The sequence below is a fragment of the Oncorhynchus clarkii genome, chromosome 10, assembly GCF_045791955.1.
Source record: "Oncorhynchus clarkii lewisi isolate Uvic-CL-2024 chromosome 10, UVic_Ocla_1.0, whole genome shotgun sequence".
Taxonomy (NCBI): Eukaryota; Metazoa; Chordata; class Actinopteri; order Salmoniformes; family Salmonidae; genus Oncorhynchus; species Oncorhynchus clarkii.
The window spans coordinates 76,859,393-76,881,106 of NC_092156.1; the positions used below are offsets into that span (position 1 = coordinate 76,859,393).

The 21,714-nt window shown below is 51.4% G+C and overlaps 1 protein-coding gene across 2 annotated transcripts in view; it reads left to right on the forward strand.

Annotated features, from left to right (window-relative positions):
• The window catches only part of LOC139419151 (sister chromatid cohesion protein PDS5 homolog A-like), an 86,499-nt gene that overhangs the window by 48,063 nt on the left and 16,722 nt on the right, over positions 1 to 21,714 (forward strand). For both annotated transcript variants that reach the window (XM_071169125.1, XM_071169126.1), the window contains exons 18-27: positions 2,069 to 2,174; positions 2,562 to 2,722; positions 4,170 to 4,293; positions 6,282 to 6,440; positions 6,577 to 6,645; positions 9,056 to 9,192; positions 9,653 to 9,776; positions 10,837 to 11,041; positions 18,822 to 18,936; positions 20,115 to 20,247. In XM_071169125.1, coding sequence (XP_071025226.1) covers positions 2,069 to 2,174; positions 2,562 to 2,722; positions 4,170 to 4,293; positions 6,282 to 6,440; positions 6,577 to 6,645; positions 9,056 to 9,192; positions 9,653 to 9,776; positions 10,837 to 11,041; positions 18,822 to 18,936; positions 20,115 to 20,247 — 1,333 coding nt within the window. The remainder of the gene's footprint in view (positions 1 to 2,068; positions 2,175 to 2,561; positions 2,723 to 4,169; positions 4,294 to 6,281; positions 6,441 to 6,576; positions 6,646 to 9,055; positions 9,193 to 9,652; positions 9,777 to 10,836; positions 11,042 to 18,821; positions 18,937 to 20,114; positions 20,248 to 21,714) is intronic.

Here is a 21,714-nt window from a genome sequence, read left to right on the forward strand (position 1 = left end):
GAATAAGAGGTTATATGTGATGTCTCTCTGCTCTGGTCTAGCTGCTGAATAAGAGGTTATATGTGATGTCTCTCTGCTCTGGTCTAGCTGCTGAATAAGAGGTTATATCATGTTATATGTGATGTCTCTCTGCTCTGGTCTAGCTGTTGAATAAGAGGTTATATGTGATGTCTCTCTGCTCTGGTCTAGCTGCTGAATAAGAGGTTCTATAATGTTATATGTGATGTCTCTCTGCTCTGGTCTAGCTGCTGAATAAGAGGTTATATCATGTTATATGTGATGTCTCTCTGCTCTGGTCTAGCTGCTGAATAAGAGGTCATATCATGTTATATGTGATGTCTCTCTGCTCTGGTCTAGCTGTTGAATAAGAGGTTATATGTGATGTCTCTCTGCTCTGGTCTAGCTGTTGAATAAGAGGTTATATGTGATGTCTCTGCTCTGGTCTAGCTGTTGAATAAGAGGTTATATGTGATGTCTCTCTGCTCTGGTCTAGCTGTTGAATAAGAGGTTATATGTGATGTCTCTCTGCTCTGGTCTAGCTGTTGAATAAGAGGTTATATGTGATGTCTCTCTGCTCTGGTCTAGCTGTTGAATAAGAGGTTATATGTGATGTCTCTCTGCTCTGGTCTAGCTGCTGAATAAGAGGTTATATCATGTTATATGTGATGTCTCTCTGCTCTGGTCTAGCTGCTGAATAAGAGGTTATATGTGATGTCTCTCTGCTCTGGTCTAGCTGTTGAATAAGAGGTTATATAATGTTATATGTGATGTCTCTCTGCTCTGGTCTAGCTGCTGAATAAGAGGTTATATCATGTTATATGTGATGTCTCTCTGCTCTGGTCTAGCTGTTGAATAAGAGGTTATATCATGTTATATGTGATGTCTCTCTGCTCTGGTCTAGCTGCTGAATAAGAGGTTCTATAATGTTATATGTGATGTCTCTCTGCTCTGGTCTAGCTGTTGAATAAGAGGTTATATCATGTTATATGTGATGTCTCTCTGCTCTGGTCTAGCTGTTGAATAAGAGGTTATATCATGTTATATGTGATGTCTCTCTGCTCTGGTCTAGCTGCTGAATAAGAGGTTATATCATGTTATATGTGATGTCTCTCTGCTCTGGTCTAGCTGTTGAATAAGAGGTTATATGTTATATGTGATGTCTCTCTGCTCTGGTCTAGCTGTTGAATAAGAGGTTATATCATGTTATATGTGATGTCTCTCTGCTCTGGTCTAGCTGCTGAATAAGAGGTTATATCATGTTATATGTGATGTCTCTCTGCTCTGGTCTAGCTGCTGAATAAGAGGTTATATAATGTTATATGTGGTGTCTCTCTGCTCAGTGCTCTGGTCTAACTGCTGAATAAGAGGTTATATAATGTTATATGTGATGTCTCTCTGCTCTGGTCTAGCTGTTGAATAAGAGGTTATATGTGATGTCTCTCTGCTCAGTGCTCTGGTCTAGCTGCTGAATAAGAGGTTATATAATGTTATATGTGATGTCTCTCTGCTCTGGTCTAGCTGTTGAATAAGAGGTTATATGTGATGTCTCTCTGCTCTGGTCTAGCTGCTGAATAAGAGGTTATATAATGTTATATGTGATATCTCTCTGCTCTGGTCTAGCTGTTGAATAAGAGGTTATATGTGATGTCTCTCTGCTCTGGTCTAGCTGCTGAATAAGAGGTTATATGTGATGTCTCTCTGCTCTGGTCTAGCTGTTGAATAAGAGGTTATATGTGATGTCTCTCTGCTCTGGTCTAGCTGTTGAATAAGAGGTTATATGTGATGTCTCTCTGCTCTGGTCTAGCTGTTGAATAAGAGGTTATATGTGATGTCTCTCTGCTCTGGTCTAGCTGCTGAATAAGAGGTTATATAATGTTATATGTGATGTCTCTCTGCTCTGGTCTAGCTGTTGAATAAGAGGTTATATAATGTTATATGTGATGTCTCTCTGCTCTGGTCTAGCTGCTGAATAAGAGGTTATATCATGTTATATGTGATGTCTCTCTGCTCTGGTCTAGCTGCTGAATAAGAGGTTATATAATGTTATATGTGATGTCTCTCTGCTCAGTGCTCTGGTCAAGCTGCTGAATAAGTCTATCGAGGGAACGGCTGATGATGATGAGGAAGGTGTCACACCAGACACCGCCATCCGCTCTGGACTGGAACTACTGAAGGTATGGATGGAGGGATGAGGAGAGAGGGAGGGAGGGGACGAGGAGAGGGAGGGAGGGATTGGAGGAGAGGGAGGGAGGGAGGGGAGGAGGAGAGGGAGGGAGGGGACGAGGAGAGGGAGGGAGGGGACGAGGAGAGGGAGAGAGGGGACGAGGAGAGGGATGGAGGAGGGGAGGAGAGGGAGGGAGGGGACGAGGAGAGGGATGGAGGGGACGAGGAGAGGAGGGGAGGGACTGGTGGATGAATGGACAGATTAATTACTTTTGCTTGTCTTTCTCCTCTCTTCTCTCCTCCTCTTCCTTGTCTTCCACCTCTCCTCTCATCTCTCCTCCTCTTCCTTGTCTTCCTCCTTCTCCTCGTCCTTTCCTCCTCCTCCTCCTCTCCTCCAGGTTCTGTCCTTCACCCACCCCACAGCGTTCCACTCTGCTGAGACGTATGAGTCTCTGCTTCAGTGTCTGAAGATGGAGGATGACAAGGTGGCTGAGGCGGCCATTCAGATCTTCAGGAACACGGGACAGAAAATAGAGACCGAGCTACAGCAGATACGATCGTAAGAGAGGGAGGGAGAGACCGGGAGGGGGGGAGAGACCGGGAGGGTGGGAGGGAGGGAGAGACCGGGAGGTGGGGGGAGAGAGGGAGGGAGAGACCGGGAGGGGGGGAGAGACCGGGAGGGTGGGAGGGAGGGAGAGACCGGGAGGGGGGGGGGGGGGGAGAGGGAGGGTGGGAGGGAGGGAGAGACCGGGAGGGGGGGGGGGGGGGGGGGGGGGGGGAGGGAGAGACCGGGAGGGGGGGGAGAGACCGGGAGGGTGGGAGGGAGGGAGAGACCGGGAGGGGGGGAGAGACCGGGAGGGTGGGAGGGAGGGAGAGACCGGGAGGGGGGGGGGGGGGGGAGAGGGAGGGTGGGAGGGAGGGAGAGACCGGGAGGGGGGGGGGGGAGGGAGAGACCGGGAGGGGGGGAGAGACCGGGAGGGTGGGAGGGAGGGAGAGACCGGGAGGGGGGGAGAGACCGGGAGGGTGGGAGGGAGGGAGAGACCGGGAGGGGGGGGGGAGAGAGGGAGGGAGAGACCGGGAGGGGGGGAGAGACCGGGAGGGTGGGAGGGAGGGAGAGACCGGGAGGGGGGGGGGGGGAGAGGGAGGGTGGGAGGGAGGGAGAGACCGGGAGGGGGGGGGGGAGAGAGGGAGGGTGGGAGGGAGGGAGAGACCGGGAGGGGGGGGGGGGAGGGAGAGACCGGGAGGGGGGGAGAGACCGGGAGAGACCGGGAGGGGGGGAGAGACCGGGAGGGTGGGAGGGAGGGAGAGACCGGGAGGGGGGGGGGAGAGGGAGGGTGGGAGGGAGGGGGGGGGGGGGGAGGCAGGGAGGGAGAGGCTGGGTGGATAGCTAATGCATGGGGTAAAGGGTCCATGACTGTAGTCAGTCTGTTAACCTCCTCTCCTCCCTCCCTGTAGTCAGTCTGTTAACCTCCTCTCCTTCCTCCCTGTAGTCAGTCTGTTAACCTCCTCTCCTTCCTCCCTGTAGTCAGTCTGTTAACCTCCTCTCCTCCCTCCCTGTAGTCAGTCTGTTAACCTCCTCTCCTCCCTCCCTGTAGTCAGTCTGTTAACCTCCTCTCCTTCCTCCCTGTAGTCAGTCTGTTAACCTCCTCTCCTCCCTCCCTGTAGTCAGTCTGTTAACCTCCTCTCCTCCCTCCCTGTAGTCAGTCTGTTAACCTCCTCTCCTCCCTCCCTGTAGTCAGTCTGTTAACCTCCTCTCCTCCCTCCCTGTAGTCAGTCTGTTAACCTCCTCTCCTCCCTCCCAGTAGTCAGTCTGTTAACCTCCTCTCCTCCCTCCCTGTAGTCAGTCTGTTAACCTCCTCTCCTTCCTCCCTGTAGTCAGTCTGTCAACCTCCTCTCCTTCCTCCCTGTAGTCAGTCTGTCAACCTCCTCTCCTTCCTCCCTGTAGTCAGTCTGTTAACCTCCTCTCCTCCCTGTAGTCAGTCTGTTAACCTCCTGTCCCCCCCCAGGACCCTGATCCCAGTCCTTCATCAGAAAGCTAAACGTGGGACCCCCCACCAGGCCAAACAGGCTGTCCACTGTATCCACGCCATCTTCTGTAACAAGGAGGTCCAGCTGGCGCAGATATTTGAGGTAACACACACACACACACACACACACACAGAGATAGAGTAGGGCTTTGCTGTTAGGTGATACTAAAGTGCCAATAGAAAATATATTGATTATTAGATAAATATTCACCCTCCCTGAGTCAATACATGTTAAGATACGATCAAATCACGATCCAATCAATAGAGTCCATCTTTAATTATATGAGCCTCACCATGGCCCTGTGACTCTCGGATCAATTCAGTGTCTATAAATGAATTCTCTGAGAGAGGAGTATCCCATAGCCAGATAGCATTAGCTATAAATTATCATTCAGTTTGGTCTCCTAAACGAAGTTCTTATCTCGTTCTTGGTACCACATAGTACCAAAACATTACCTCATCCAATGGCATACATCAATTGTCAATTCTAGATACTCCTCAAATACACCCCCTCCTGGACGAGATCTGAAAAGACACTGAGCCTCCTAGGTCCTAGGTCATATACTAGGTCAAGATAAGGGCAACCTCAGAGGAGACATACAACACTGAGCCTCTTAGGTCCTAGGTCATATACTAGATCAAGATAAGGGCATCCTCAGAGGAGACCTACAATAATGAGCCTCCTAGGTCCTAGGTCATATACTAGATCAAGATAAGGGCAACCTCAGAGGAGACATACAACACTGAGCCTCCTAGGTCCTAGGTCATATACTAGGTCAAGATAAGGGCAACCTCAGAGGAGACCTACAATAGTTAGACACATTCCCAGAAGAAGACAAGCCTGACCTCTCCCCTCTCTGGGCCCCTAGTGACTAAACCCGAGCAGAGAAGAAGGGATAACTGCCAACAGTATTATCCAAAACATCCTAATGAGAAATATCCCACATATTAATTATTATATAAATAAAACATCTTATTTATCAATCACTAATTCTGATTCTGCTCCAACAGTCTCTAAGAGCTTTTAAACACCTGGATTGTAAATGATTAGCCCATGTATAATTCTTCAAGCTCTGTCCAGATGTTGGGGATCATGGCTAGACGGCCAACAGTCTCTAAGAGCTTTAAACACCTGGATTGTAAATGATTAGCCCATGTATAATTCTTCAAGCTCTGTCCAGATGTTGGGGATCATGGCTAGACGGCTATTTAAGTCTTTCCATAGATCAAACGGGTCAAAACTGTAACATCGGCAACTCAGGAACATTCAGTGTCTTATTGCTAAGCAACTCCAGAGTAGAATTGGTTTTGTAAGTTATTGTCCTGCTGAAAGGTGAATTCCTCTCCCAGTATCTGGTGAAAAAGCAGACTGAACCAGGTTGTCCTCTAGGATTTTGCCTGTTCTTAGCTCTGTTCTCTTTATTTTCATCCTGAAAAACTCCCCAGTATTTGCTGATGACAAGCATACCCATGCCATGATGCAGCCACCACCATGCTTAAAAATACGGAGGCAGTTACTCAGTGATGTGTTGGAAACCCCCTCTCTCCTCTCCCCCAGCCTCTCTCTCTCCCCCAGCCTCTCTCTCTCCCCCAGCCTCTCTCTCTCCCCCAGCCTCTCTCCTCTCCCCCAGCCTCTCTCCTCTCCCCCAGCCTCTCTCTCTCCCCCAGCCTCTCTCTCTCCCCCAGCCTCTCTCTCTCCCCCAGCCTCTCTCCTCTCCCCCAGCCTCTGTGGTGGCTGCATCATGGTATGGGTATGGGTATCGGCAAGGACTAGGGAGTTGTTCAGGATAAAAAGATACTGGATGGAGCTGAGAAACGGCAAAATCCTAGAGGAAAACTTGGTTCTGCTCTCGCACCCTCTCTCCTCTCCCCCAGCCTCTCTCTCCCCCTCTCTCCTCTCCCCCAGCCTCTCTCTCTCTAACCACCTCTCTCCTCTCCCCCAGCCTCTCTCTCTCTAACCACCTCTCTCCTCTCCCCCAGCCTCTCTCTCTCTAACCACCTCTCTCCTCTCCCCCAGCCTCTCTCTCTCTAACCACCTCTCTCCTCTCCCCCAGCCTCTCTCTCTCTAACCACCTCTCTCCTCTCCCCCAGCCTCTCTCTCGTAGTCTGAACGCTGACGTCCCAGAACAGTTGATAACCCCCCTGGTCAGTCTGGGTCATATCTCTCTACTGGCTCCAGATCAGTTTGCCTCCCCCATGAAGGCCATCGTGGCCAACTTCATCGTCAAGGACCTGCTCATGAATGACAGGGTGGGTTTTGGGAGCGAAGACACACACACACACACACACACACACACTGACACACATAAATCCATGTATCTACACACCGATGCTAGTGCTTGGGTTACCTAAAGACACACAGGGATTGTAAAGAGTGTGTCTCCAGTCTGTAGGAAACAAAAATGGGAAGCTGTGGACATCTGACGAAGAAGTCTCTCCTGAGGTGCTGGCTAAGGTAACTACACTCTATACATATCTCTCCTGAGGTAACTACACTCTATACACATCTCTCCTGAGGTAACTACACTCTATACATATCTCTCCTGAGGTAACTACACTCTATACATATCTCTCCTGAGGTAACTACACTCTATACATATCTCTCCTGAGGTAACTACACCCTACATATCTCTCCTGAGGTAACTACACTCTATACATATCTCTCCTGAGGTAACTACACTCTATACATATCTCTCCTGAGGTAACTACACTCTATACATATCTCTCCTGAGGTAACTACACTCTATACATATCTCTCCTGAGGTAACTACACTCTATCCATATCTCTCCTGAGGTAACTACACTCTATACATATCTCTCCTGAGGTAACTACACTCCACATATCTCTCCTGGGGTAACTACACTCTATACACATCTCTCATGAGGTAACTACACTCTATACACATCTCTCCAGAGGTAACTACACTATACACATCTCTCCTGAGGTAACTACACTCTATACACATCTCTCCTGAGGTAACTACACTCTATACACATCTCTCCTGAGGTAACTACACTCTATACACATCTCTCCAGAGGTAACTACACTCTATACACATCTCTCCTGAGGTAACTACACTCTACATAGCTCTCCTGGGGTAACTACACTCTATACACATCTCTCATGAGGTAACTACACTCTATACACATCTCTCCAGAGGTAACTACACTCTATACACATCTCTCCTGAGGTAACTACACTCTATACACATCTCTCCTGAGGTAACTACACTCTATACATATCTTTCCTGAGGTAACTACACTCTATCCATATCTCTCCTGAGGTAACTACACTCTATACATATCTCTCCTGAGGTAACTACACTCTACATATCTCTCCTGAGGTAACTACACTCTATACACATCTCTCCTGTAACTACACTCTATACATCTCTCCTGAGGTAACTACACTCTATCCATATCTCTCCTGAGGTAACTACACTCCACATATCTCTCCTGAGGTAACTACACTCTATACATATCTCTCCTGAGGTAACTACACTCTATACATATCTCTCCTGAGGTAACTACACTCCACATATCTCTCCTGAGGTAACTACACTCTATACATATCTCTCCTGAGGTAACTACACTCTATACATATCTCTCCTGAGGTAACTACACTCCACATATCTCTCCTGAGGTAACTACACTCCACATATCTCTCCTGAGGTAACTACACTCCACATATCTCTCCTGAGGTAACTACACTCTATCCATATCTCTCCTGAGGTAACTACACTCAATACACATCTCTCCAGAGGTAACTACACTCTACATATCTCTCCTGAGGTAACTACACTCTATACATATCTCTCCTGAGGTAACTACACTCTATACATATCTCTCCTGAGGTAACTACACTCCACATATCTCTCCTAAGGTAACTACACATACATATCTCTCCTCCTCTCTCTTTCTGTCCCTCGCTCTCCTCCTCCTCTCTCTTTCTGTCCCTCGCTCTCCTCCGCCTCTCTTTCTGTCCCTCGCTCTCCTCTCTTTCTGTCCCTCGCTCTCCTCCTCTCTCTTTCTGTTTCTCGCTCTCCTCCGCCTCTCTCTTTCTGTCCCTCGCTCTCCTCCGCCTCTCTCTCTTTCTGTCCCTCGCTCTCCTCCTCCTCTCTCTTTCTGTCCCTCGCTCTCCTCCTCTTTCTGTCTATCGCTCTCCTCCGCCTCTCCCTTTCTGTCTCTCGCTCGCCTCCCCCTCTCTCTTTCGGTCCCTCGCTCTCCTCCCCCTCTCTCTTTCGGTCCCTCGCTCTCCTCCCCATCTCTCTTTCGGTCCCTCGCTCTCCTCCGCCTCTCTCTTTCTGTCCCTCGCTCTCCTCCGCCTCTCTCTTTCTGTCCCTCGCTCTCCTCCGCTTCTCTCTCTTTCTGTCCCTCGCTCTCCTCCTCTCTTTCTGTACCTCTCCTCCTCTCTCTTTCTGTCCCTCGCTCTCCTCCTCTCTCTTTCTGTCCCTCGCTCTCCTCCTCTCTCTTTCTGTCCCTCGCTTCTCTCCTCCGCCTCTCTACATTACATTTTAGTCATTCAGCAGATGTTTTTATGTGACTTACAGTAGTGAGGTCATACATTTGACAAAATACTTTCCCCCCCACACTGGTCCCCAGTGGGACTCAAACCTACAACCCTGGCAATTTCAAGCATTATGCTCTACCAACTGAGTTACACTCCCCTCTCCGTTTCTCTGTCCTCCCCCTCTCCCTTTCTCTCCTCCCCAGGAGTAGAATGCTGTTGGAAGTATAATGTGTGATCTCTCCGTCTCTCCTCCCCAGTAGTAGAATGCTGTTGATGTATAATGTGTGATCTGTCCTCCCCAGGAGTAGAATGCTGTTGATGTATAATGTGTGATCTCTCCGTCTCTCCTCCCCAGGTGCAGGCCATCAAGCTGTTGGTGCGTTGGCTCCTCGGTATGAAGAACAACCAGTCTAAATCGGCCAACTCCACCCTCCGACTGCTGTCCGCCATGCTGGTCTCAGAGGGAGACCTCACAGAACAGAAGAAGATCAGGTATGTAGAGGTCAGAGGTCAGCCATGCTGGTCTCAGAGGGAGACCTCACAGAACAGAAAAAGATCAGGTATGTAGAGGTCAGAGGTCAGCCATGCTGGTCTCAGAGGGAGACCTCACAGAACAGAAGAAGATCAGGTATGTAGAGGTCAGAGGTCAGCCATGCTGGTCTCAGAGGGAGACCTCACAGAACAGGAAAAAGATCAGGTATGTAGAGGTCAGAGGTCAGCCATGCTGGTCTCAGAGGGAGACCTCACAGAACAGAAGAAGATCAGGTATGTAGAGGTCAGAGGTCAGCCATGCTGGTCTCAGAGGGAGACCTCTGGGTCAGGTGTTGAAGGTTAGGGATTAGAGGTCGTTGGTTAAGCGGTCAGGCTAACTGCGTTTTGGGTGGGGATAGGTTACAAAATAGTAATTCATGCTCATTACTCACATCTCTTCCTCCTCCTCTTCCTCCCGCAGTAAGTCAGACATGTCTCGTCTGCGTCTAGCAGCAGGAGGAGCCATCATGAAGCTGGCCCAGGAACCGGTTTACCATGACATCATCACACCGGAACAGTTCCAGCTCTGTGGGCTGGTTATCAACGTAAGACTGTGTGTCGGGGTGGGACTTTAAGGGAACGTTTCTGTCAGGGTGGGACTTTAGGAAACGTTTCTGTCAGACTGTCTGTCAGGGTGGGACTTTAGGACACGTTTCTGTCAGGGTGGGACTTTAGGAAACGTTTCTGTCATGGTGGGACTTTAGGACACGTTTCTGTCAGGGTGGGACTTTAGGACACGTTTCTGTCAGGGTGGGACTTTAGGAAACGTTTCTGTCAGGGTGGGACTTTAGGACACGTTTCTGTCAGGGTGGGACTTTAGGACACGTTTCTGTCAGGGTGGGACTTTAGGACACGTTTCTGTCAGGGTGGGACTTTAGGACACGTTTCTGCCAGGGTGGGACTTTAGGAAACGTTTCTGTCAGGGTGGGACTTTAGGAAACATTTCTGTCAGGGTGGGACTTTAGGACACGTTTCTGTCAGGGTGGGACTTTAGGACACGTTTCTGAAGTGGTCTGTCCTTGAAGTGGTCTGTCCTTGAAGTGTTCTGTCCTTGAAGTGTTCTGTCCTTGTTGTTGCAGTGTTCTGTCCTTGAAGTGTTCTGTCCTTGAAGTGTTCTGTCCTTGAAGTGTTCTGTCCTTGAAGTGTTCTGTCCTTGAAGTGTTCTGTCCTTGAAGTGTTCTGTCCTTGAAGTGTTCTGTCCTTGAAGTGTTCTGTCCTTGTTGTTGAAGTGTTCTGTCCTTGTTGTTGCAGTGTTCTGTCCTTGTTGTTGCAGTGTTCTGTCCTTGTTGTTGCAGTGTTCTGTCCTTGTTGTTGCAGTGTTCTGTCCTTGTTGTTGAAGTGTTCTGTCCTTGTTGTTGCAGTGTTCTGTCCTTGTTGTTGCAGTGTTCTGTCCTTGTTGTTGCAGTGTTCTGTCGTTGAAGTGTTCTGTCCTTGTTGTTGAAGTGTTCTGTCCTTGTTGTTGAAGTGTTCTGTCCTTGTTGTTGAAGTGTTCTGTCCTTGTTGTTGAAGTGTTCTGTCCTTGAAGTGTTCTGTCCTTGTTGTTGCAGTGTTCTGTCCTTGAAGTGTTCTGTCCTTGTTGTTGAAGTGTTCTGTGGTCTCCTGCAGGATGAGTGTTACCAGGTGCGTCAGATCTTTGCCCAGAAGTTACACCTGGCTCTGGTCAAGCTGCTCCTCCCGTTAGAGTACCTGGCCGTCTTCTCGCTGTGTGCCAAAGACCCGGTCAAGGAGAGGAGGGCCCACGCCAGACAGTGTCTGCTCAAGAACATCAGTATTAGACGGGAATTCATCAACAACAACCCCCTGGCCCACGGTTAGTGAACCGGGCCGTAACAACAACCCCCTGGCCCACGGTTAGTGAACCGGACCGTAACAACAACCCCCTGGCCCACGGTTAGTGAACCGGACCGTAACAACAACCCCCTGGCCCACGGTTAGTGAACCGGACCGTAACAACAACCCCCTGACCCACGGTTAGTGAACCGGACCGTAACAACAACCCCCTGGCCCACGGTTAGTGAACCGGACCGTAACAACAACCCCCTGGCCCACGGTTAGTGAACCGTAACAACAACCCCCTGGCCCACGGTTAGTGAACCGTAACAACAACCCCCTGGCCCACGGTTAGTGAACCGGACCGTAACAACAACCCCCTGGCCCACGGTTAGTGAACCGTAACAACAACCCCCTGACCCACGGTTAGTGAACCGGACCGTAACAACAACCCCCTGGCCCACGGTTAGTGAACCGGACCGTAACAACAACCCCCTGGCCCACGGTTAGTGAACCGGACCGTAACAACAACCCCCTGACCCACGGTTAGTGAACCGGACCGTAACAACAACCCCCTGGCCCACGGTTAGTGAACCGGACCGTAACAACAACCCCCTGGCCCACGGTTAGTGAACCGGACCGTAACAACAACCCCCTGGCCCACGGTTAGTGAACCGGACCGTAACAATAAGCCCCTGGCCCACAGTTAGTGAACCGGACCGTAACAACAACCCCCTGACCCACGGTTAGTGAACCGGATCGTAACAACAACCCCCTGACCCACGGTTAGTGAACCGGGCCGTAACAACAACCCCCTGGCCCACGGTTAGTGAACCGGACCGTAACAACAACCCCCTGGCCCACGGTTAGTGAACCGGACCGTAACAACAACCCCCTGGCCCACGGTTAGTGAACCGGGCCGTAACAACAACCCCCTGGCCCACGGTTAGTGAACCGGACCGTAACAATAAGCCCCTGGCCCACGGTTAGTGAACCGGACCGTAACAACAACCCCCTGGCCCACGGTTAGTGAACCGGACCGTAACAACAACCCCCTGGCCCACGGTTAGTGAACCGGACCGTAACAATAACCCCCTGGCCCACGGTTAGTGGACCGGACTGTAACAACAACCCCCTGACCCACGGTTAGTGAACCGGACCGTAACAACAACCCCCTGGCCCACGGTTAGTGAACCGGACCGTAACAACAACCCCCTGGCCCACGGTTAGTGAACCGGACTGTAACAACAACCCCCTGACCCACGGTTAGTGAACCGGACCGTAACAACAACCCCCTGGCCCACGGTTAGTGGACCGGACTGTAACAACAACCCCCTGGCCCACGGTTAGTGAACCGGACTGTAACAACAACCCCCTGGCCCACGGTTAGTGAACCGGACCGTAACAACAACCCCCTGGCCCACGGTTAGTGGACCGGACTGTAACAACAACCCCCTGACCCACGGTTAGTGGACCGGACTGTAACAACAACCCCCTGACCCACGGTTAGTGGACCGGACCGTAACAACAACCCCCTGGCCCACGGTTAGTGAACCGGACCGTAACAACAACCCCCTGGCCCACGGTTAGTGAACCGGACCGTAACAATAAGCCCCTGGCCCACGGTTAGTGAACCGGGCCGTAACAACAACCCCCTGACCCACGGTTAGTGAACCGGACCGTAACAACAACCCCCTGGCCCACGGTTAGTGAACCGGACCGTAACAACAACCCCCTGACCCACGGTTAGTGAACCGGGCCGTAACAACAACCCCCTGGCCCACGGTTAGTGAACCGGACCGAAACAATAAGCCCCTGACCCACGGTTAGTGAACCGGGCCGTAACAACAACCCCCTGACCCACGGTTAGTGAACCGGACCGTAACAACAACCCTCTGACCCACGGTTAGTGAACCGGACCGTAACAACAATCCCCTGACCCACGGTTAGTGAACCGGACCGAAACAACAACCCTCTGACCCACGGTTAGTGAACCGGACCGTAACAACAACCCCCTGACCCACGGTTAGTGAACCGGACCGTAACAACAATCCCCTGACCCACGGTTAGTGAACCGGACCGTAACAACAACCCCCTGGCCCACGGTTAGTGAACCGGACCGTAACAACAACCCCCTGGCCCACGGTTAGTGAACCGGACCGTAACAACAACCCCCTGGCCCACGGTTAGTGAACCGGACCGTAACAACAACCCCCTGACCCACGGTTAGTGAACCGGACCGTAACAACAACCCCCTGGCCCACGGTTAGTGAACCGGACCGTAACAACAACCCCCTGGCCCACGGTTAGTGAACCGGACCGTAACAACAACCCCCTGGCCCACGGTTAGTGAACCGTAACAACAACCCCCTGGCCCACGGTTAGTGAACCGGACCGTAACAACAACCCCCTGGCCCACGGTTAGTGAACCGTAACAACAACCCCCTGACCCACGGTTAGTGAACCGGACCGTAACAACAACCCCCTGGCCCACGGTTAGTGAACCGGACCGTAACAACAACCCCCTGGCCCACGGTTAGTGAACCGGACCGTAACAACAACCCCCTGACCCACGGTTAGTGAACCGGACCGTAACAACAACCCCCTGGCCCACGGTTAGTGAACCGGACCGTAACAACAACCCCCTGGCCCACGGGTAGTGAACCGGACCGTAACAACAACCCCCTGGCCCACGGTTAGTGAACCGGACCGTAACAATAAGCCCCTGGCCCACAGTTAGTGAACCGGACCGTAACAACAACCCCCTGACCCACGGTTAGTGGATCGTAACAACAACCCCCTGACCCACGGTTAGTGAACCGGGCCGTAACAACAACCCCCTGGCCCACGGTTAGTGAACCGGACCGTAACAACAACCCCCGGTTAGTGAACCGGACCGTAACAACAACCCCCTGGCCCACGGTTAGTGAACCGGGCCGTAACAACAACCCCCTGGCCCACGGTTAGTGAACCGGACCGTAACAATAAGCCCCTGGCCCACGGTTAGTGAACCGGACCGTAACAACAACCCCCTGGCCCACGGTTAGTGAACCGGACCGTAACAACAACCCCCTGGCCCACGGTTAGTGAACCGGACCGTAACAATAACCCCCTGGCCCACGGTTAGTGGACCGGACTGTAACAACAACCCCCTGACCCACGGTTAGTGAACCGGACCGTAACAACAACCCCCTGGCCCACGGTTAGTGAACCGGACCGTAACAACAACCCCCTGGCCCACGGTTAGTGAACCGGACTGTAACAACAACCCCCTGCCCCACGGTTAGTGAACCGGACCGTAACAACAACCCCCTGGCCCACGGTTAGTGGACCGGACTGTAACAACAACCCCCTGGCCCACGGTTAGTGAACCGGACTGTAACAACAACCCCCTGGCCCACGGTTAGTGAACCGGACCGTAACAACAACCCCCTGGCCCACGGTTAGTGGACCGGACTGTAACAACAACCCCCTGACCCACGGTTAGTGGACCGGACTGTAACAACAACCCCCTGACCCACGGTTAGTGGACCGGACCGTAACAACAACCCCCTGGCCCACGGTTAGTGAACCGGACCGTAACAACAACCCCCTGGCCCACGGTTAGTGAACCGGACCGTAACAATAAGCCCCTGGCCCACGGTTAGTGAACCGGGCCGTAACAACAACCCCCTGACCCACGGTTAGTGAACCGGACCGTAACAACAACCCCCTGGCCCACGGTTAGTGAACCGGACCGTAACAACAACCCCCTGACCCACGGTTAGTGAACCGGGCCGTAACAACAACCCCCTGGCCCACGGTTAGTGAACCGGACCGTAACAATAAGCCCCTGACCCACGGTTAGTGAACCGGGCCGTAACAACAACCCCCTGACCCACGGTTAGTGAACCGGACCGTAACAACAACCCTCTGACCCACGGTTAGTGAACCGGACCGTAACAACAATCCCCTGACCCACGGTTAGTGAACCGGACCGTAACAACAACCCTCTGACCCACGGTTAGTGAACCGGACCGTAACAACAACCCCCTGACCCACGGTTAGTGAACCGGACCGTAACAACAATCCCCTGACCCACGGTTAGTGAACCGGACCGTAACAACAATCCCCTGACCCACGGTTAGTGAACCGGACCGTAACAACAACCCCCTGACCCACGGTTAGTGGACCGTAACAACAACCCTCTGACCCACGGTTAGTGAACCGGACCGTAACAACAACCCCCTGACCCACGGTTAGTGAACCGGACCGTAACAACAACCCTCTGACCCACGGTTAGTGAACCGGACCGTAACAACAACCCTCTGACCCACGGTTAGTGAACCGGACCGTAACAACAACCCCCTGACCCACGGTTAGTGGACCGTAACAACAACCCTCTGACCCACGGTTAGTGAACCGGACCGTAACAACAACCCCCTGACCCACGGTTAGTGAACCGGACCGTAACAACAACCCTCTGACCCACGGTTAGTGGACCGTAACAACAACCCCCTGACCCACGGTTAGTGGACCGGACCGTAACAACAACCCCCTGACCCACGGTTAGTGAACCGGACCGTAACAACAACCCTCTGACCCACGGTTAGTGGACCGTAACAACAACCCTCTGACCCACGGTTAGTGGACCGTAACAACAACCCCCTGACCCACGGTTAGTGAACCGGACCGTAACAACAACCCTCTGACCCACGGTTAGTGGACCGTAACAACAACCCTCTGACCCACGGTTAGTGGACCGTAACAACAACCCCCTGACCCACGGTTAGTGGACCGGACCGTAACAACAACCCCCTGGCCCACGGTTAGTGAACCGGACCGTAACAACAACCCCCTGGCCCACGGTTAGTGAACCGGACCGTAACAACAACCCCCTGGCCCACGGTTAGTGAACCGTAACAACAACCCCCTGGCCCACGGTTAGTGAACCGTAACAACAACCCTCTGACCCACGGTTAGTGGACCGTAACAACAACCCCCTGACCCACGGTTAGTGGACCGTAACAACAACCCCCTGGCCCACGGTTAGTGGACCGTAACAACAACCCCCTGACCCACGGTTAGTGGACCGGACTGTAACAACAACCCCCTGACCCACGGTTAGTGAACCGTAACAACAACCCTCTGGCCCACGGTTAGTGAACCGTAACAACAACCCCCTGACCCACGGTTAGTGGACCGTAACAACAACCCCCTGACCCACGGTTAGTGAACCGGACTGTAACAACAACCCCCTGACCCACGGTTAGTGGACCGTAACAACAACCCCCTGGCCCACGGTTAGTGAACCGGACCGTAACAACAACCCTCTGACCCACGGTTAGTGGACCGTAACAACAACCCCCTGACCCATGGTTAGTGAACCGGACCGTAACAACAACCCCCTGACCCACGGTTAGTGGACCGTAACAACAACCCCCTGACCCACGGTTAGTGGACCGGACTGTAACAACAACCCCCTGACCCACGGTTAGTGAACCGGACCGTAACAACAACCCCCTGACCCACGGTTAGTGAACCGGACTGTAACAACAACCCCCTGGCCCACGGTTAGTGAACCGGACCGTAACAACAACCCCCTGACCCACGGTTAGTGAACCGGACCGTAACAACAACCCCCTGGCCCATGGTTAGTGAACCGGACCGTAACAACAACCCCCTGGCCCACGGTTAGTGAACCGGACCGTAACAACAATCCCCTGACCCACGGTTAGTGAACCGGACCGTAACAACTGGTGATCACCAGGACACGACTCAACCCCACTGTTAATACATCAGGACACGACTCAACCCCACTGTTAATACATCAGGACACGACTCAACCCCACTGTTAATACATCAGGACACGACTCAACCCCACTGTTAACACATCAGGACACGACTCAACCCCACTGTTAATACATCAGGACACGACTCAACCCCACTGTTAATACATCAGGACACGACTCAACCCCACTGTTAATACATCAGGACACGACTCTACCCCACTGTTAATACATCAGGACACGACTCAACCACACTGTTAATACATCAGGACACGACTCAACCCCACGACTCAACCCCACTGTTAATACATCAGGACACGACTCAACCCCACGACTCAACCCCACTGTTAATACATCAGGACACGACTCAACCCCACTGTTAATGCATCAGGACACGACTCAACCACACTGTTAATACATCAGGACACGACTCAACCCCACTGTTAATACATCAGGACACGACTCAACCCCACTGTTAATACATCAGGACACGACTCAACCCCACTGTTAATACATCAGGACACGACTCAACCCCACTGTTAATACATCAGGACACGACTCAACCCCACTGTTAATACATCAGGACACGACTCAACCCCACGACTCAACCCCACTGTTAATACATCAGGACACGACTCAACCCCACTGTTAATGCATCAGGACACGACTCAACCACACTGTTAATACATCAGGACACGACTCAACCCCACTGTTAATACATCAGGACACGACTCAACCCCACTGTTAATACATCAGGACACGACTCAACCCCACTGTTAATACATCAGGACACGACTCAACCCCACTGTTAATACATCAGGACACGACTCAACCCCACTGTTAATACATCAGGACACGACTCAACCCCACTGTTAATACATCAGGACACGACTCAACCCCACTGTTAATACATCAGGACACGACTCAACCCCACTGTTAATACATCAGGACACGACTCAACCCCACTGTTAATACATCAGGACACGACTCAACCCCACTGTTAATACATCAGGACACGACTCAAACCCACTGTTAATACATCAGGACACGACTCAACCCCACTGTTAATACATCAGGACACGACTCAAACCCACTGTTAATGCATCAGGACACGACTCAACCCCACTGTTAATACATCAGGACACGACTCAACCCCACTGTTAATACATCAGGACACGACTCAACCCCACTGTTAATACATCAGGACACGACTCAACCCCACTGTTAATACATCAGGACACGACTCAACCCCACTGTTAATACATCAGGACAGAAATCTTACTAAGTCCCTCCTCCCCCCTCTCTTCTCCTCCTTTCCCCTCTCTCCCCCTCTCCTCCCTCTCCCTCCTCGCTCCTTCTCCCTCCTCCCCTCCTCTCCTCCCTCTCCCTCCTCTCCTCCCTCTCCCTCCTCCACTCCTCTCTCCTTCTCCCTCCTCCCCTCCTTTCTCCTTCTCCCTCCTCCACTCTCCTCTCCCCTCCTTCTCCCTCCTCCCCTCTCCCCGGCCCTTCTCCCTACACCCCTCTCCTCCTTTCTCCTCCTTCTCCCTCCTCCCCTCCTCTCTTCCTTCTCCCTCCTCCCCTCCTCTCCTCCTCCCTCCTCCCCTCCTCTCCTCCTTCTCCCTCCTCCCATCCTCTCCTCCTTCTCCCTCCTCCCCTCCTCTCTCCTTCTTCCTCCTCCCCTCCTTTCTCCTTCTCCCTCCTCCCCTCTCCCCTCTCTCCTTCACCCTCCTCCCCTCTCTCCTTCACCCTCCTCCCCTCTCCCCTTTCTCCTTCACCCTCCTCTCTCCTCCTCTCTCCTCTCCCCCTCTTCTCTCCCCCTCTCCTCCGCTCTCCTTCTCCTCCCTCGTCTCCTCTCTCCTCCCCTCCCTCGTCTCCTCTCTCCTCCCCTCCCTCGTCTCCTCTCTCCTCCTCTCCCCTCTCCTCCTCTCCCTCTCTCCCCCTCTCCTCCTCTCCCCCTCTCCTCCTCTCTCCCCTCTCCTCCTCCCTCTCTCCCCTCCTCTCCTCTCTCCCTCTCCTCTCCTCCTCTCCCCCTCTCCTCTTCTCCTTCTATAGATAAGATGATGTCTCTCCTACCAGAGTATGTGGTTCCTTATATGATCCACCTGTTGGCTCATGACCCAGACTTCACCAAGCCACAGGACTTTGAACAGCTCCGAGACCTCAAGGAGTGAGTGTGTACACACACACACACACACACACACACACGCGAACAAACATCACCTCTCCTCTTCATCTCTCCTAAACCAGACAGTACATGGCCTCTCCTCTTCATCTCTCCTAAACCAGACAGTACATGGCCTCTCCTCTTCATCTCCTAAATCAGACAGTACATGGCGCCTCCTCTTCATCTCTCCTAAATCAGACAGTACACGGCCTCTCTTCTTCATCTCTCCTCAATCAGACAGTACATGGCCTCTCCTCTTCATCTCTCCTAAATCAGACAGTACATGGCCTCTCCTCTTCATCTCTCCTCAATCAGACAGTACATGCCTCTCCTCTTCATCTCTCCTAAATCAGACAGTACATGGCCTCTCCTCTTCATCTCTCCTAAACCAGACAGTACATGGCCTCTCCTCTTCATCTCTCCTCAATCAGACAGTACATGCCTCTCCTCTTCATCTCTCCTAAATCAGACAGTACATGGCCTCTCCTCTTCATCTCTCCTAAACCAGACAGTACATGGCCTCTCCTCTTCATCTCTCCTAAACCAGACAGTACATGGCCTCTCCTCTTCATCTCTCCTAAACCAGACAGTACATGGCCTCTCCTCTTCATCTCTCCTCAATCAGACAGTACACGGCCTCTCCTCTTCATCTCTCCTAAACCAGACAGTACATGGCCTCTCCTCTTCATCTCCTAAATCAGACAGTACATGGCCTCTCCTCTTCATCTCTCCTAAATCAGACAGTACATGCCTCTCCTCTTCATCTCTCCTAAATCAGACAGTACACGGCCTCTCCTCTTCATCTCTCCTCAATCAGACAGTACATGGTCTCTCCTAAATCAGACAGTACATGGCCTCTCCTCTTCATCTCTCCTCAATCAGACAGTACATGGCCTCTCTTCTTCATCTCTCCTAAATCAGACAGTACACGGCCTCTCCTCTTCATCTCTCCTCAATCAGACAGTACATGGTCTCTCCTAAATCAGACAGTACATGGCCTCTCCTCTTCATCTCTCCTAAATCAGACAGTACATGGCCTCTCTTCTTCATCTCTCCTCAATCAGACAGTACACGGCCTCTCCTCTTCATCTCTCCTATATCAGACTTACACACACGAACACAGACAGCTTGAGTATTTCTGATGTGTGTGTGTGTGTGTGTGTGTGTGTGTGTGTGTGTAGGTGCCTGTGGTTCATGCTAGAGGTGTTGATGGTGCAGAATGAGAACAACAGTCACGCCTTCCTGAGGAAAATGGTGGAGAACATCAAGCAGACCAAAGACGCACAGTGTCCTGATGACCCGAAGGCTAACGAGGTACACACACACACACACACACACACACACACACAGTGTCCTGATGACCCGAAGGCTAACGAGGTACACACACACACACACACACACACACACACACACACACACACAGTGTCCTGACGATCCGAAGGCTAACGAGGTACACACACACACACACCTGGAGTTGATGTTATGTTATGGAGGTTAACGGACTATAGACCCATTCAGCCAGTATGTTAACGGACTATAGACCCATTCAGCCAGTATGTTAACTGACTATAGACCCATTCAGCCAGTATGTTAACGGACTATAGACCCATTCAGCCAGTATGTTAACTGACTATAGACCCATTCAGCCAGTATGTTAACTGACTAGAGACCCATTCAGCCAGTATGTTAACTGACTATAGACCCATTCAGCCAGTAGGTTAACTGACTATAGACCCATTCAGCCAGTATGTTAACTATAGACCCATTCAGCCAGTATGTTAACTGACTAGAGACCCATTCAGCCAGTATGTTAACTGACTATAGACCCATTCAGCCAGTATGTTAACTGACTATAGACCCATTCAGCCAGTAGGTTAACTGACTATAGACCCATTCAGCCAGTATGTTAACTATAGACCCATTCAGCCAGTATGTTGACTATAGACCCATTCAGCCAGTATGTTAACTGACTAGAGACCCATTCAGCCAGTATGTTAACTGACTATAGACCCATTCAGCCAGTATGTTAACTGACTATAGACCCATTCAGCCAGTATGTTAACTGACTACAGACCCATTCAGCCAGTATGTTAACTGACTATAGACCCATTCAGCCAGTATGTTAACTGACTATAGACCCATTCAGCCAGTATGTTAACTGACTATAGACCCATTCAGCCAGTATGTTAACTGACTAGAGACCCATTCAGCCAGTAGGTTAACTGACTATAGACCCATTCAGCCAGTATGTTGACTATAGACCCATTCAGCCAGTATGTTAACTGACTATAGACCCATTCAGCCAGTATGTTAACTGACTATAGACCCATTCAGCCAGTATGTTAACTGACTATAGACCCATTCGGCCAGTATGTTAACTGACTATAGACCCATTCGGCCAGTATGTTAACTGACTATAGACCCATTCAGCCAGTATGTTAACTGACTAGAGACCCATTCAGCCAGTATGTTAACTGACTATAGACCCATTCAGCCAGTATGTTAACTGACTAGAGACCCATTCAGCCAGTATGTTAACTGACTATAGACCCATTCGGCCAGTATGTTAACTGACTATAGACCCACTCAGCCAGTATGTTAACTGACTATAGACCCATTCAGCCAGTATGTTAACTGACTATAGACCCATTCAGCCAGTATGTTAACTGACTATAGACCCATTCAGCCAGTATGTTAACTGACTATAGACCCATTCAGCCAGTATGTTAACTATAGACCCATTCAGCCAGTATGTTAACTGACTATAGACCCATTCAGCCA